Raw genomic sequence first — 18,133 nt, forward strand, 5'->3', positions numbered from 1 at the left:
TTGTGGGAGAGAAATGGTTTATTTATCAAAAACAAATTCTGCACAAATGGCTGAATTGTAGTTTGTACAGTATCTAGCTGACTATAAGAGGAACTGCACATTGTTGCCTAGGTGTAACATTTTGGTCGGCCAACTCTGGCAAACTATTTGGCTAATTTCTATGATTATTCCAGCAACTCAGGAGTCTGGCAGAGACAAGTTGGTATTTTATAGTTTTGAAGTAAAAAAAAACTCTAAAATCTACTGGTAATAGGTGAACATGCAATCTTAAATCTTGTTAGTTTATTTTTACTTCTCTTATAACAACCAGATACATTACCAAGTCCACCTTCCTACATAAAACTTCAAAAGCCCTGTTAGACTTTGCATATTCATGGTACAGTTTATTGGTTTTATGAGAAAAATCCTGGACTCCAGGTTTTGTAACTTATGAAGGAGCCAACATATGGAGACACAATAAATTAGCATGATTCAGGATAGCGATTATTGAAAAAGCTATGAAAAACAAACCCAGTAATCAGAGTGCATGCTGTACCAGTCTTTATGTCATGCCTGGGCCTGATACGGGTGTTCCGGACCGTGTGATAACTATCCGGATCACATAGGGTTCGGAAGTGTTATCACACAGGCTTCCATAGAATATTTCGAACGCATTTCGAGCGCGCCGGTTGCACCGCCGTCGGAAATTCGAATACCGGATTCGGAGATTGGAATCAATGTTGCTACAGTTTCTTGTTCGAGGACACAAAACTCCCTCAACTTCTGGCGCATTCCGCATTGAAATGTATGTTTTCTCGGGTGGGTATGACCAAGGTATGACATAAATAAAATACAACACGTTGTATTCCGCATCACCCTCGGTCCCAGCCCTCCCGCGGGTCGGATCGCCCTACGGCCGTCGGGCGATCCGACCCGCGGTCGGGCTGGTACCTCGGGTGATACGGAATACCCCGTGTTGTATTCTATATACACGAGAGCAGTGGAAATAGCTTTTAACAAATTTAGCCCATGCATAGCAATAACTTAGCATAGAACTTCTATGAAGACTTGGAATGTGTAGATACACTGTAAATTGCATTGAAGGAAACAAACTCTAGTATATCTTATAATACATGTATCAGCAACCATACATCTCAGGGTTTGTGGAGACATGCTATGACTATTGTGCATATCTATTAACAGCAACACCTGCAAGTCACTGGCATGGCTACAATCTTAAATCCGAATAGCGTTCCTTCAATTCATGGAATGCAAGCTTTGTATAGTATTTTCTTGGGCGTCCTGAATTCAGCAACCATTTTCTGATCAATACATATTGATGAAGAGTATCCATTAACAAAATCCAGATCACTTGAGATTTTCAACGTCGTCTCAAAAATTGGACTACACCATTCTTGTTAGTACGGTTGGATTTCAGCCATATTCATCGAAACTCTTTCGTTTTAGGACACCCCCACGTTTGAACCAAAGTAAAGTGTCGCTAACCCGGTATCCAAACCTTTATAGTACCGACTCTTTCATCATCTCTGCAAATATTTGCGGAGAGGACAGAAGAGACTCGAAATAGGTTTGGATAACGCTGCAGCTGGCTGAAGTGTCACAACTTCTCGATCTGAGATGCGGGGACGTTCTTTAGTCCACCTGTGCGAAGACGGTGTCCCCGACACGGATCGTCCCCTCCCGGTCGGCGGCCAGGTGGGACCCGAACATCGGCGACGTGCCGACCTTCTTCCTCATCTTTTCATCGGCCAGTCGGTAGCTGTAAAACGCAGTGCCTCATTAGGCCAATTATTTCCACCTTATCATCATCATCATCATCTTAGGTTACGTTAGTCGGGGTGTCGTCATAATTAGTTTAAGGTGTAGTAACATTCGTCGTAGTCCGTCGCACAATTTTGATGTCGTAAAACTTATCAAACAGGTTGTAACAGAACTAACCTAGGATTTTAGACATACTTTAAGTTCCGTACTACACGTACACAACTATCACAAGGATGTTCTAAAATTGCGATCCTACGGCGAATCATGGCCAAGGCCCACACCCTCACAAAATGGTGGCAGAAAGAGGAATAGAAATGTACTTACAGCCGGAGTGTTTCCAGAGGTTCCTTCCCACCCTTCACACCTGTCTCTGGATCAATGGTGGTGAAGACGCACCTGTTCGACAAGAAAACAAAGTGTATGTCATTGACCTTTAGAGAATCTTCTGTAAGAATTGGAGTGGCATCAATGGTCTAGCGGTTAGGCTAGTGGACATGGCATTGAGAGGTCAAGTGTTTCAATTCTTTGCAGTCCTAGCCCTACGACTTTCCTCACTCCACCCAGGTGTAAATGGGTACCTGACTTTGGTTGTGGACGTTACTGAGGAGAAGGATTGGCTGCACCTTTCAATACCATACCCAAGACACAGTGGATTAGCAACCCACTGACCCTAGAAAGGCTATGTACATGTGACATTTACCTTACCTGTAACAATTGTTAAGAGGAAATCAAAGAATTATAGGTTACCGATCACAGATCACTTACCGGTCACACCCCTTCATCCTCCTGAACTCAGCTTTGCCAATCCTGATGGACTTCCAGGAATCCTTGGAAAAAAAGAAGGAAAATCTTTGAAATTAGAATGTGCAGCCCACTCAAGATGGAGTTCCATGTCAACAGCACTATGCATATTCTCCTTTGCTTGAGGTTTTCCACAGCAATGGCAACTGCCATCAATTATAAAGTTTCTCTGAGACAGACAGAAGGCAATGAAATGCTATTAAGTATCAAGAATAGATTATTTGTACACAACCAATACCAATTACAAATTGCCAACGTTTCTGAAGTCTTGTGTGCAATAATAACTGGTTCTACTTCCCATTGCTTAGTGGCGCTGTGGCGAAAACAACCAGTCAATGTTGATATGCAGAAATATTGGCAGGTAATTGGTATGGTTTGTGTACAACCCAATGATTTCCCAACCAGGTGAAACTGATATTAACGAAAGAAAAGGCTATTGATCTAAAATTTGCGAGCTGGAAGTTGAACTTAGCGTATCTAATTCAGTAGAATCCATTCTAAAAAGCTCACTCATGTTATCACCAAATCATTATGAAACAAGAGCTTTTAAAAAAAGCTGGCGTTTCGGCTACGTTTATAAGTGTGAATTGTCTTTTCCCTTTACTTGAAGTAAAATCTGCCAGAGGAAGTCACTCAAGGGCTGTTCAGTCTATAAGAAAAATTGTCATTTTGGGAAATGAGTACTGTTTTAATAGAGAAAGGCAGATTGGGGAAAGCAATTTTGAAGTTACGTCACTTAACTTAAGTGCTTTTGAAAAAGCTGGTCTTGGCCTACAACTTGTACTTATTTGTAAAATGTATAATAGGCTCATTATAAAAGCTATCAATGTAATTATGTACATGGCACGCAATAAAACATAAAATTTGAAAAAGCACCATTGAATCATCAGCACTATGGTAATTAAGTGAAATAGAAGTTCATAACAGCTAAGGTTCTATCTAAAATGACTACCAAATGTCAAACAAATCAACAGCTACCTCATCCGTATTATTCTGGTTTCCGCATTTACAACATTTCTTCCTTATTTTCCTGGGTAATTTTGCTAAAATTCATGAAAATTCCCATAGTTTTGTGCCGAGGGGCGCCACTTTCCACGTCCGTGTTGTCTGAATGAAGTCGATACTGAACAATGGAGCATTTGCTACTGTAACAAAGAATCGCTGTTTTGCAAACAACATCAAGAGCCTCTGTTTACATCGGGGATAGAAGTTTAGTGGGGAGTGTTTTGCAAGAATCATCTTACCGCGCATAGGAGCCGCTGCACGGTATTTTCCATTACAATGAACAGAAAAATTCGAATGCCGGGTTTGGAATCTATGAAGTCCTGTTCATAAGACAAAGGCCTTGTATATATTAAATGAATATTTAAAAATAACAAATATAAAATATTTCTTTATTTATTAATGAAAAAAAATGATATTCATAAATATGATATTGATAGATTAATATAATATCAATATATATTTTTGATATTCAATATCTAAAAAGAAAAAGAAATCCATGCACGGAGACGAACCCGGATCTTCTGGGTCCGAAGCGCTTTGCGTTGCCAGATCGGCCAAGCTGCGGTACGTAACTATTCACACTGGACGTAATGCTATAACCTTACTATATGGTATCATTTATGCCGATTTTTGGTCGTTTTCTTGACGAAATCATTTTTTTTCTTCTGCAATCTTGTGGAATAGATGTAATATGGTCATTTTTCAGGATATCAAAGTCCGAAACCACAATGCAATGATATTTCCGAACAGTTGTAGCAGTTACATGCGGTCGCCGTCCTGTGTCACATGCAAATCTGCGCCGTCCTGTGTCACATGCAAATCTGCGACACAGTGTTGAACCAAGCTTCCTTCCTTCCTCCTTGCTTGAAGGTAAAAGCCAGGAGAATGCGTTTCGGCGCGCATGCGCCGAAACGCAAAAAAGACAGTCTCTGACCTCAGCATGAGGAGAACATCCCGTCACCACAATGTTGGGTCTGAAGTTCCTGACAGACAGCGGCAGGTCCAGCTTGGAGTTCAGGTTGTCCAGGGAGGCTTCAGACAGCATCATGAAGGCCGCGTAGTCAGGGAAGGCAACCTGGGGTGGATACAGTCAGTGGGCAACATTACCTGGATGGCAGACCACCAAAATCTATAATATCTATCGTGTGGGTCCGTATTTTAGAGATTGGGGGTCTGGCATCCAGGCTATGGGCAACAGTATCAGAATAGAGTAGTTGTCAGGTGGTGACTATACATGTATATGAGACTTTATCACTAACGTTTTATGTCACCACAAAACAAGACTAAAAGTTTCTATAGGTTAAGTTACTTAACCCTAACGTTTAATGAGAACTAGGTGAGACAGATGAGAGAGAATGAGTGAAGTCACTCATTAGACAAGTGGTTCCAACATCTTGCAAGATGTCTGTCAACCCTTCACTTGAAAGGGTTGATGGTATATATATATATATATATATATATATATATATATATAGAGAGAGAGAGAGAGAGAGAGAGAGAGAGAGAGAGATTAGATATAGATAGATATAGATAGATATAGATAGATAGATAGATATAGATAGATAGATAGATAGATAGATAGATAGATAGATAGATAGATAGATAGATAGATAGATAGATAGATAGATAGATAGATAGATAGATAGATAGATAGATAGATATGAGAAAAGCGATCACAAGGAAGTCGTTCCGTTTAGATAGGTGGAACACGTCTGGACATTGATGATTTATTAACTGTAGTTTTACCTTTTCAGATTAAGGAAGGGAAAAAATTGACCGTTGAAAGTTGCATGGACGTTATTTTTCCTCCGTCGTTTCCATATATGATGATAATGATGCCAATTGAGTGTGTTTACCTCATCCCCCTCCTCCGCAAACTCCCGGAACATCTTCCACTCCGTCAGGTCCCTCTTCTTGCAGTTGGCCGCGGAGAACAGCAGCCTGGTCCCCGGCTTGTTCAGGTAGGAGGAGAACCACTCCGCAGCCTGGTCCCCGCAGTCTACCCCTTCTCCGGCCACATCAAACACTCTGGGGACATAGATATGGTTTAGCCAATAGCATTTTGAAGACCTTCTAACCACAGTAAAGAAGAGAAAACTGAGGCGGTACGCACACGTGTCACGGCCATTGGGACTGAGCCAAACACTCTGGAGACACAGACAGATTTCATTGTATGTGTTTGTTATATAATATAGTTACGACTCCAGGAAGAGCAGTAAAGTATCATATACTGTTACCAATAGAGATATTTCAAACAAATAGATAAATCTAATAGGATTCTTCAGGTCCATCGGGCCTTACGAAGACCCTCTAGCCACAGTATTAAAAGAAAAGAAAACTGAAGTGGTACGGTCACGTGTCACGGCCATCGGGACAAGCCAAAACTATCATGCAGGGAGCGCCTAGGGAGGAAGAGGGGTAGGCAGCCTCGTCTGTAAAGCCAATCCCTTAATTCTCCTGCCACATCATCAAACACTCAGGGGACACAGATGCGTTTTTATATCTAATATTTTATCTAATATCCATACGAATACTTTCTATTTAAAGTACAGTAAAGAAGAAAAAACTGAAGTGGTACGGCCATGTGTGTCAAGGTCATCGGGACTAGCCAAAACTATCATGCAGGGAACCGTCCAGGGAGGAAGAGGGGTAGGCAACGGAAAACATTGGAGGATGATATTGGAAAATGGACAAGCATGACACACTGAGAAGTGAAACACTAAGAAAAACAGAAAATTAAGAAGGTTGGAGAAAACTGGTTGCCAGATCTTCTTTGATGCCCCAACGGTCAAATAGTTAGTCTAGGGGATAGATGAGATCTGATGAGAGGTTACACAGGTGGTTATAATGGCCCCATTTACAATGACTAGCGGGGTCTAACGTTAGAGTCTTCACCTTGTCCTTGTATTCGGCAGGTCGGGGTTTCGATCCCAGCCAAGTCGTAACATGAAATTGATAGATTACAAGTAAACTGAGTTGCACTGTATCCGCTTAAGTTGCTAGGTATACTATTAGTAGTATAATAGGCACCCTGGTAATGAATATGACAACGTTATATACTTTGTGTAGACAGGCTTGCCCTCCCCCAGATTGGTCGGCAGTCTGAGAGTGTCCTTTCCGGGTGCGTCCAGACACAGGCTGCCGTCTTCAGCCAGGCTGGAGGTCACCAGCACCAGGGACGGCTGCTGCCGAGCGGTAATGAAGTGATTCTTTTCATTCACCACCAGCCAGTGCCTGGCAAGAGTTATGATACAAGACTCAGTCATGTACACACACACAAACAAACAATCATGACTGAACAAGTCACACATGCAATATTCAATTTTAGAGGTTATTTCTGTAGCCTGTTAAAAACATGGCATCTCATTTCATAAACTTATTATGATAATCAACTATCTGACCCGAAATCCACTTCCCTGTACCTCTGTTATATTTTAAAACAAATGAACATTGATACAGGAAGGCAAAAAAAATCAACATTCTGTTAAATTGCCAAGTGCCAAAGAATGTCAAAAAGAAATCATGTGACCTTGACCTTCTTCTCAAGACCTACCCACATCCAAATATCAGAGCAATCCATCAATGGATTTCTTGAGTAATGCCACTGGCAAAAGTAGAACTGGTAGGAGAATACACGGAAAAATAGCCCTCTCTGCATAGAGAGAGAAATACCATCATTTCTATATCGCCATGTAATGCTGGGGCTGGGTCATATACACAGATTATGATCATTTCTACGTGTTGTGTGTTTTAATGTCTCTCATAATACAGTTATTTGTTTTTTTTTGTTCCCTCAAACTGCCCGGCCGGGCCCCGGTTGGGAAATGCGACCCTAGCACAAGCTGACCTGTCCATCAGTGCCTGGTGCTTCAGCCCTACCGGCGTGACCTGCGCCTCCTCCACGGCCAGCCCCCGGCACGACTTCACCGGGTAGAGGAAGATGCTGGAAACGCTCCCTACTTCCTCATAGGACGCCATTCTCTTTGAACGATCACGCAAATCCTGGAATGAATTAAGGGGTTCATTGTTTGATGTCAATGTTCTAATGGTAATCGTGACGACCTTTGGGGGTTGCAGTCTCGTCACGTGTTGACTGAAGTATAACATAAGACTGCAAGCAAAAAAGCCTGCCTTCTAACAATCGCCACAGTACCGGCAGCAACCAGGCATATCGTCACTACCAGGCTATAGGGAGCCACCATAGGGTAACATTTGATAAAAATGAAAATTTTACCCTTCACGTGGATTGACTCTCCTAGCCAATTAATCCTGAACTGATTTGAGTAACTTTTGGAGGACATAATGAGTTTATACAAATGCCTCGGAGTTAACGGAGGATGATGCAACTTCGGACGTAAATCTATGAGTTCGACATCGTATTGCACCAGTGTCGGTTGTCTGAAAAGTGTTGCGTTTTGACGAATGATAAATTAGAGTGGTGGTGTTTGAGGATTTGCCGTTGTGGAGTTGATTTTTCATCGTCCGTGCACGATTTACGCCATCGATCTCAGTGGGTAAATCCAGAAATATGTTGTTATGATTAAAACGTTCCATATTGTTCCATTCTGATTAGGGTACCGTAACTTCGGCATAAAAATATCTTTGTATCTCATTGATTCGTCGGTACTATTTTAAGTAAACAGAAGGAAGAATTTCATGTCAACTAACTTCAACTTCCCTCTGGTAAATAATTTTTGATCGTGAGTAAGTCTTCACCGATGCGGGGCGCGCTGTGGCTAAGCGACTGTTTACGCCGCTTGTTGCGTTCCAAGCCATGACAACGTTGACGATCCGTTCTTTCGGTTGATTTCGTTATTTCAGACAAGCTAAATTGCGACATAAACTAACCAAGACCCATGTTTTTTGGGTGTTTTGTTTTGCTTTATGCCTCATGTGTACAACAAGTAAGTTGGCATGACGACGGTTGAATATGTTTTTAGTTTTATGTAAGAGGGCCTGAATGGGGGGGGGGGGGGGGTCCCGACAACGCTCTACGCTAAATTCGGACGGCCAACTACGTATTACGCTAAATTCAGGACGCCTCTCTACGCTCTACGCTTAATTCTGAAGCTTCCCAATGCATTATGCAGGGCTGAAATACGGCCTAACTGTACTACGTCGTGGTGACACAAAGGTACGATGTAGTTCTCTTCAACTACGACGTGCTTTTGGACGGAGTATGACATGTCTGAAATACGGCGTGGCAAAATCCGCAGGCCTGGTGAGGGGACACCTGGGGACCTGCTTAAGAGCAAGAGATTTTTGGAAATTGGTTGGTCAAGAGCAACCTTTATAGAAAGTAGCTAAAGATAAAATCGTTTCAGTAGTTTCTTTCAAGATCCTTTGTTCTTTAAAAAGCGTAAATATATGGCCTACTATGAGGGCCGTCATTCCACTTATAACATGTCCTGCTACTGGAGAGAACTGTAGCTAGAGAAAAAACAAACTTTTATGCAATTGAAGCAGGATCTGAATCTAAATCGGTCAAGCGATATAAACGCCATTTGGCGAAACACACCCTGACACCCTGAAACATGGTATAAATTGTCAAAATTAGGGGGAATATTAAGTTCGCGCTGAAAGGTCACCGCGAAAACCGCGAACATAAAACCACCGTGAACATTTCTATATTTTGCAGTATTTGGGTCACCCTGATACCTGCGTCAAAACGATATGATTTACCGCTCCGGCTGTCCATTACTGAGAAATCGGCCGTCCAACGCCCGAGGCAAATGCTGACATGTGGGCCACCGTATATGGTAACCAGAGGTAATGATAGCTGGAGCTACTATTATGTCCCATATGGATGAATACAACCTAAATTATCTCCATTTTCAGATGAAATGTACCACCAAGATAAGCATCTTTCGTTTTAAAACGTGGGAATTGATTGGTCAAGGGTAACCTTTATAGATAGTGACTAAAACATAACTTGTTTAGTCCCGGCTGATGGCCGATAGATAGATAGTTCTTCTTATAAAATGTCCTGCTTCTGGAGAAAATAACGTAGCTAGAAAAATTGAAACATTTGAAGCAGAATCTGAATTTAAATGGGTCACGCGGCACCATTCGGCGTAACATACCAGGACTGAAAATGGTAGAAATTGTCCAAGAAAAGGGGGAATATTTCATCAGAGCATGTGGAGAGCCATTGTAGTACAGCTTTGGTTACAAATGACAAATCTGTCCAACCCTTGTCAAATTATTCAACCTTTTTTAGCAACTTACGGAAGCGAGAATAGACAACAATTCTTCCGCATCAAACCTTTGAAAAACTTTTCATCCTGTCCATCGTCGATTAATGAAAGAACAACAAAAAATCTCAGAACCTACTTCTTTCCTGTTGAAGAGGAACAGCTGCAGTTGTCGACACGGGCTGACCTCAGGATGTTTCAGCAGCGTTCTGGTCTTTGATCAGGGGTAATAGCGGAGGGGAAAGGATGCGGTCCTTCCAGTCAGCAAGAGAACTACATTTATGCCCATTGGCTCCGGGGCATTATATGTTGTATGATAACTTCTATCAACAACTTTATTCTAGAAGAAGGTTCAATTCATACATTGACTGATCACCCTTACTACATGTTGGTCTGCAGCTAGCTATCTACTACCATTATCATCATCATCAGGCTTAAATCCCTTGCTCTTAAGGAGTCCCCCCAGGCCGGTCTCCATTTTTAGCCAAGTGGCTCTTCCGCGCACCAGCAAAAGTGTCAAACTTCTAAAAACAAGATTTTGGGAACGAGTTCGGAGGATTGTTCCATTGTATAAAGGGGGATAGCAAAACAAAACAGACCGCGCACTCGTTTGTGACTTAGAGCAAGGTTAGAAAAGTTTGACAACGCTTTACGCACAATTCATCAAGTACGTTTTACGCTAAATTCCGGGTAGCTACTACGCATTACGTAGAATTTAAGTGGTCAATAACGTTCAACGTAAAATACGCAGACTACGCTCTACGTTGAATTGGAGTGGTCGGCAACGCTCTACGTAAAATTAAAACGGCTCATTACGCTCTACGTATAAGGGCATGCAGCCCCCATGTAAGAGTTGCCACTACACAATGTCCTTGCATCGAACGTAGCCATTTTTAATCGCCACATTTTCCTCGTGGCAGAAAAATCAGTTGATTGTACACAAATCCCTGTTTTATTCAGACGACAGCTCTATGCATGAAGTTGGGTTCTTAACGATTTTATTCAGCACCGTGGATGAAAAAAAAAGATGGCTCACTTCTGCAGAACGAGACAATTAAAAATCCTGCCGAAGTTGGGAGCATGCCGAAGTTGCAGCACCCTCCGTTATACCCCTTGTTTCCGTAGGTGAGGTCGCGAACTCTCTCGTACGCCACTTGAAGTACTAAATACCTTTGACCTTTTCAGGAGAGAAAACGCAGGTATGACCTTTGAGTTTGAGCACCGTGGCGAGACGACTCACTGTGTGGCTACAAACGTCATTACTTCGGGCTCTAAATTAAAACGAACTGAAAGCCGGTTAACAAAGATCTGTGCACACAGCCAAGATCAGCCAAGGGTTTCCCTAACTTACCGACAACACTTCATGATCAGTGGACCGTCTGCCACCTTCCAGCTGGTGAAAGGTGGCAGACGGTCTACGGAAACTAGGCAGGTGAAAAACATATCGCTTGCGTGCAAGGAACTTCGTTCGCCAGTGATTTACCAACCTGGCGAAACTACATGTATTCACGCAAAGTTTAAGCTGTTCCGCACTGGAATCCCAGCTTTTCCCCAACAGTCACGGAGCCGATGCCTTCAGGTTAACGTCAACGTTGCAGCCGACATCAAAATCACGTTCACAAAAAATGGCGGCAGGCTTCAGAATGAATAACCCCCTTACGTGACTTACGGGTGACATTTGAGAACATAAACAAACATTCGAAATGTCAAGGTCACCTGGGGACAGGCAACAAAACCCACCCGTCTACTTTGCATCGTCACGGAAGCAATAGGAGCTGTGACGATAATCTCCATTACTGTACCGACACTTCTGTAAATGCAGAAAGGTTCGCGGTGTTTTATGTTCGCGGTTTTCGCGGTGAACTCTTTACCGCGAACTTAAAATCACCGCGAAAAGGTGACTGTAGCGCTACTATTGTTTCAAACGCGAACTGAAAACTACAGCGAACCCCGCAAGTTTCTCCCTACTGCGAAATCAAATCCCCGCGAGCATTTACAGTAAACTTCATTTACCGCACTGACCGATAACAAAATAGAAAATTCCACCCGAAGAGCTCTAAGGGATTGGAACTTAAGATAACCCTGAATGATCAGTTGTAGTACTACTCCAAGGAAGATTGTGCTATATGCCTCTACTCTCCAAGAAGAGGAGGGGTTCCGGCTGGTTTTTGACGTGTTTTAGCCGTTTTTGTTGGGGTTTCTACTTTGTCATTTTTTTTGTTCCATCAATCATGCGAACTATTTATTTGTGTAACTCTTGATATGAATTATTCCATTTTTGTTCACGCAAACAGCCCGGCCGGGCCCCGGTTTGTTTAGCGTTACGGAGGCTTGCTGTGCTTACAATGAACTTGTCAAAAAGGTTATACAGCTAGAAAAAAAACAAGCATTTGAAGCAAAAAAAGGCTAGCTCTTTATCTTTCCCACCATTGCACTTGCTCTATCTCTATGTATCTTGAGAATATCATAAGTTCCTGTTAAACTCTATTAAACAGTGTGTTCACATAAAAGCTGTATAAAATCTGGGATCGCCCCTTAATTGTCAGCAGTCATGTCAGTATTTTAACACCTATATTGAATAAATGTATTCTGTTACTGTCTTACATAATGTAAATTTAGCCTGCTATTTTGTCTAAACCAGATAAATCTGAATGAAAGTCATCATAAGACATCACACAAACCTTACAGAAAATGGGCAAAGATCCTGCAATCAGTTTATAGAACAATCTGTATTTATTGCTCTAAAATTGGGATATCACAATATATATTTGACAACGGATATAGAGGATGATGCAGGTGTAATTGATATGACATGAGTGAATTATTCGGAGTGGATAGAGACTATATGGTGCATATGCACACCTGTAATTTCTATGTACAATATATGTTAGGTAACATCATTAGCAACAGCACTGAAACATTGGACTGAGAATCATCCCCAATTGCTGGGTTCACACCGACACTGAATGTTGTGTCACAAAGGTCATTATGCCCAAATAAATAAATAAGGAGCGCTGGTAAAGACTTCAGAAGTACAGACGGAGACAGAAGAGTTCAATATTTCATTCTGGAATACTCACTGTGAATCTTGGGTGGACAAAATTGTGGTATACCTTCCACGTGAAAAAAAAAAAGCACAAAAACAATTAAGTCACTTCGTCAGCACAACCTGTACAATACGAGACCAGAGGCCACCTGCGGATGACCTTTGTTACGTTAAGTGGCACCACCGTACATTGTACGTTCATGTAAAACTATCGCTGTTACATCATTCTGCAGCTATGGCCATAGCAATGAATGTAAGAGCTACATGTATGCTGCTCTGTTAGTAACAACACAAATCAAGTTTCAGAAGCACAAACAGAAGTATCGTTAAGTTACAAATGATGCAATACAACACAGGTGCACGATGATTGCAAAATTGAACTGTACTACAATATCAAGTAGAAAAATACTTGGTCACATTTTACCTGTGCATGTATACATGGTGCCAGTAAAAATGCCAGTGCATATTAAGTAAACATCACATCTCAACTGTGAGTTGTTGATTAATTCAAATAAAACATATTAATCACATACATGTACGCAGATTCAAAATGTCACAACATTCAAGTCATGAGTAAAGTAACCCCTCCTTACTCTGATTGCTGTATAGACCTTTCTCACGCGGCGGCCATGATAGAATGAAAACGAGGCCCTTGTGGCAAACATTAGACCGATCCTAACTGTCAATCACAATTACCAGTTTAGCCAATGATTACCTGATAATTAGAGAATCGACCAATGAGGAAGTGGCTGCAAGACCGTCAAATATTTGCATTTCTATGTTTTTATTTTGCATTTCTACGCTGACAGAGGAGGGCGGAGACTATGGGATCGGTCAACGAAGCTCTAAATTGCTGCATCTTTTTTGTACATTGCATTAGTTGTAATATTGATACTTGGATATCATATTTTAAAACTTAATGTGATTAAGGAGGAAAACTAAATCTGTACATTATTTTTGCTTCTTTGCCTCATTGGCCTCGTCTTCATTCTATCATGTCCGCCGCGTGAGAAAGGTGTATGAGGAGGTTAGACACAATTACAGCAATTCATACGTTTTTAACAATCATGAAATATAATCTTTGATTTTTGAAAAGGATGGCTAGTGGGAAAGTTATTCCCGGTGCTCATCGATGCAACAAATCACAATGTCAGCACAAGTAAGGAGTGATAATAAAAAGTCATCCACTTTTTCACCAGCTCTTTACATCTGCCTGAAGTACATGTTAGATAGACTCTTTAGGATAAAATCTACAATATCGGTCACACAATGTTCACATGATAGTAATGGAGTGGTCAAGAGTAAACTTTGACAGCTAAAATTCTCGGACGATGACATGTACAAGAACAGGGCAGACATGCATATTCATTATCCAGGGAATCCTGAAGCGTGAAAATGCTGATATATTGCATCATACCAACTACAGTAACTCTTACAGCACCAGGTCAGAGTGTTTCATACACATGTACAAGAGGGGAAAGGGTCACCATTCAAAACATGGTTAAGCACTGACAATAACAGTACTACATGTAGTGTCATGGGTACATCCAAAGCTAAGAAAATCCTGAATACTAGCTGACTGCAAATACATCCAGTTTAAGGCCCCCGTTCAACTAGATGGTAATCACTGAGTAACGCACAGCAACCAAAATCGGATTGTGCTAACCAAGATTTGATAATTGGAATAGGATGCAAGATGTTAATGTAATACTATGATTGTAAAGAAGACAAAAGACACATAACGTTGAAAAATGAAATTCGTTGAGCGATCTTTGGCCAGCTCAGCGGTTGCAGCATCAAGTGGAAAGGGGATGTAAAAGTCTCACATGCTGCCTGTCTGTATCTTCCAATACTACACAGGACAGTAAACAGAGATCTAGATGCTTAGTGTAAGAATTACACAGCTCTACTGTTAAGTCCAATTCACCTGGGCCCTAAGAAAGACTGATTGCAGCTGCAGAGTGTTCAGACCACTGCAGCAGCAGAACACAGTGGACTACTACTACTAAATTGCTTGCCAGGTGAACTTCCCCCCACAACATAGAAATTTAAAGGTAAAACTTGGCAGCATAATTTTCCTGTCTAATATGGGACCCAAATCTGGAAAGTACATGTATGTTTGTCAACATTCATTTCATAAAATACATGAAGGCTACTGTACTTTGATATCACTATACAGTACTACACAAGGTCACATAAATGATACCTTCCCAGAAACTTGTGTAAATAGTCACTACTCCACAGTACACTGTACAAGAAACATCTCAACACGTATTGTCAGATGCAGCATACGTTATTGTTAAATCACTGTAAGACATACAGCATTTAAAAAATTAGTTCTTAACAGGATAGGGCTGTTGGGCTGCAGTCTGAAATACTACTGCAACAGTTGTCAAGTTGTCCTGTAAAGTGATGTTGTGCAACCGACATCTGTAAGTACATTTAGCTAGTGTGTTTTGCCATAGGGCAACAACACGGACACAGATAGTAAAACTTTAAGTGTACAAAATGTAATCCTTCTGAGGCATTGTACATGTCTCCATATTTTCTGTTGGTGGCAATTTGCTTGACAGAATTTCTTTGTTTGTAAATAAATGAGATCTATTTTCCAGTTCATGTGAAAAACAGAGATAAATCTTATACAAGATCTTAAAATACAACAAAAAAAGAAATCCCCCCTGCAGTTTTAGATTATGCCTTTCTCCTGCCTTTGTCTTAGAAGGTAATTCAGGCAAGAAAATAGTTCAGTGACAAACATGTAATGTTAGTATAATCACACTTTCTGTCAACGTCAGTGTTACTTTCCTGATTTGATATTTCTATAAATCCATAAATGTCATAACTTGTGCCTGGGTTATTTTTTCATGATCCAACCTAGGAATCAACCTTTTTATATAACCTCCATTAACATTTACCCACTGGGTTCCATATATCTGCCATTTTGAAAAACAGTAAACTTGAGAGATCTCCAGTGCACCACCCCCCCAGGTAAGCACAGTTTAGATATACAGGAGTGCATTATACTGGGGGACGTTGCATTGGAGATCTCTTTATGTGCTTTCTCTGAGGGTGGTGGATATACATTTGTATATGACCTAGCAGAATTACTTAAGAAAACGTTTACTCTTAAAGAAGTCCAAAAATATTTCATTGCTTTTCCCCGACAGAAGAAGAGTTTAAATGCTGCTGACCAACCATGATTGCAGCACAGTTAAGATATACAGGAGTGCATTATACAGGAATCCGTTGTATTGGAGATCTCTCTAGACACATTCTTTTAGGCTAGCTGGTGGATATACATTTGTTTGTGACCTTGCGAAATCATGTTAGAAACTGTTAACAGAAGAGGAGTTTAAATGCTGCTAGCCACAATTGCAGCACAGTTTAGATATACAGGTCTGGAGTCCATTGCATTGGGAGCTCTCTTTCAGAGGCATTCTTCTAGGGTGGAGGAAAATTGTGACCCCGCAAAATTATGTCAGAAGCTGTTAACAGAAGAGGAGTTAAAATGCTGCTGGCCACAATTGCAGCACAGTTCTGATATACAGGAGTCCATTGCATTGGAGATCTTTTTAGAGGCATTCCTCTAGGGTGGAGGAAAATTGTGACCCCGCAAAATTATGTCAGAAGCTGTTAACAGAAGAGGAGTTAAAATGCTGCTGGCCACAATTTCAGCACAGTGCCGATATACAGGAGTCCATTGCATTGGAGATCTCATTAAGGGACATTCTTTTAGGGTGGTGAATACAAATTTGTTTGTGACCTGGCAAAATCATGTTAAGCTGTTAACAGAAGAGGAGTTTAGATACTGCTGGCCACGATGGCGGCAGGACCGTTGTCGTTCTTCTCGGTCCCGTCGAGGGGGACCTGCAGCTTGTCCTCGGTGTGGAACACGGAGTCCTCCTCCCCCCCTCCCTCCGAGCCATGCGACTGCTGCTGCATCAGCTTCTGACGAACCTACACAAAACAAAAATGGCAAACAAACCATTGGTTGTTGAAAGCAAGAATTGTGGTTATTACTAAACTCTGTTGAAACCCATCTCATCTGTCCTTCTCTGAAAGCCAAGAGGCTGGGTGTATGGCAGAAATCTTACTTTTAACTGCTGCTTTGACCCAAGATACAGGAAATGAACTTGACAACTTCGACAAAGCAATGCATGATTGAATCATGTGGAATAAAAATTTTACTTGCTTATTACTGACCTACAGGTTGCTAGCTGATGATGAAAGGCATGAGAAGCATGTTTGCTTTTTCAGCTACACACTGTTTACACATCAATCCAAAATCGGACAAAAATACAAAGGAAAAACAACTGACCTCCCTAATCTTTAGTTGCAGACAAAGTTTACTGGGAAATATGTCATGGTATCTTGCTTGGAATGCTGTAGTAGCCTGGGCTAGATAGAAAAAGTGACAGAGTCAGTACATGTAATGTCAGTAACTTCAGATAACAATTCTTTATAGCACATTGTAAGCACCAAGCTCATCCAAATTGGTGACATTTCTAACTGTCTTCTTCAGTCCTACTAAAATATTGTCCAACTACAGCAACTGCAAATTGTGAAACAGTTACAGTTCTTTTGTTTGAAGTTTTTGCAGTGACCTTTCACTGCATCGCATCACACCTCAAACTTAGAATACTACTGACAACTTCTTTTACCTTTTACTTCAAAATCAAGTCCCCACAAAGTAAAACAGTATTCAGTAAGCATGAATAGTGTGTTACCAGATGGGAAGAGTCCCTGCTCTTGGAACAGCTGCATCACGAGGTTTCTCCGTTGGTCCAGCGTACGCCGTAGAGAGGAGTAGGACGTGCGGTCTCCCTCCACGTCACTGAACACATCACCGTCCGAGCTCTGAGAGCCTGAAATATGGGCTTATCAGTTTACACAATTTCTGGGGATCTCACTCAATTTGCTGGGATGCAGTGATCGTTTATGTCTGAATCCATCTAATACTACACATACATGATGTATATTATGTATATGAGACAAAACCAGTACAAATTTGGTATCAAGGCTTGGCAGGGCCTGAAAGATTTACAAATGTCTTGAGGTATCGTATATCTCTTTCATGCTGAAACAAAAGAAGCTAATATATGATATGTATTCACTATTATATCAATTTTCTTTTTTTTGACAATGTCATTCATGCAGAATATGGTTGGTTCATTTCATGCTGCAATCCAACAGTGAGTCAAAATAATACAATACTGTTACTACAGGACTTAGTTAATTCATTTTCCTAATAGATGTAGATACATGTACATGTAGGTCTCTAGAATTGTTGCGTTTGCCATACATTTTTGTACATTGTACCCAGTTA

At 41.2% G+C, this 18,133-nt stretch overlaps 2 protein-coding genes across 5 annotated transcripts in view; both read right to left on the reverse strand.

Annotated features, from left to right (window-relative positions):
- On the reverse strand, window positions 1-15,857 carry LOC136433817 (mitochondrial amidoxime reducing component 2-like). 2 transcript variants are annotated; one of them, XM_066426354.1, is made up of 8 exons: window positions 13,401-15,857; window positions 7,415-7,569; window positions 6,628-6,801; window positions 5,424-5,595; window positions 4,502-4,642; window positions 2,527-2,588; window positions 2,086-2,157; window positions 1-1,759 (listed from the first exon to the last, which is right to left on the reverse strand). In XM_066426354.1, exons 1-8 carry the CDS (start codon window positions 13,470-13,472, stop codon window positions 1,633-1,635), a joined length of 975 nt encoding a protein of 324 aa, XP_066282451.1. In that variant the 5' UTR covers window positions 13,473-15,857; the 3' UTR covers window positions 1-1,632. The 2 variants fall into 2 exon arrangements, with proteins under 2 accessions (XP_066282451.1, XP_066282452.1); XM_066426355.1 differs by lacking the exon at window positions 13,401-15,857 and adding an exon at window positions 7,802-7,824.
- The window catches only part of LOC136433814 (protein capicua homolog), a 22,362-nt gene continuing 16,700 nt past the window's right edge, over window positions 12,472-18,133 (reverse strand). For 2 of the 3 annotated variants that reach the window (XM_066426345.1, XM_066426346.1), the window contains exons 19-21: window positions 17,535-17,672; window positions 17,126-17,205; window positions 12,472-16,764 (exon numbers count right to left, since the gene is read on the reverse strand). In XM_066426345.1, coding sequence (XP_066282442.1) covers window positions 16,609-16,764; window positions 17,126-17,205; window positions 17,535-17,672 — 374 coding nt within the window. In that variant the 3' untranslated portion in view covers window positions 12,472-16,608. The remainder of the gene's footprint in view (window positions 16,765-17,125; window positions 17,206-17,534; window positions 17,673-18,133) is intronic. The other variant, XM_066426347.1, reaches the window with a different exon arrangement.

Source organism: Branchiostoma lanceolatum, chromosome 4, assembly GCF_035083965.1.
Source record: "Branchiostoma lanceolatum isolate klBraLanc5 chromosome 4, klBraLanc5.hap2, whole genome shotgun sequence".
Classification (NCBI taxonomy): domain Eukaryota; kingdom Metazoa; phylum Chordata; class Leptocardii; order Amphioxiformes; family Branchiostomatidae; genus Branchiostoma; species Branchiostoma lanceolatum.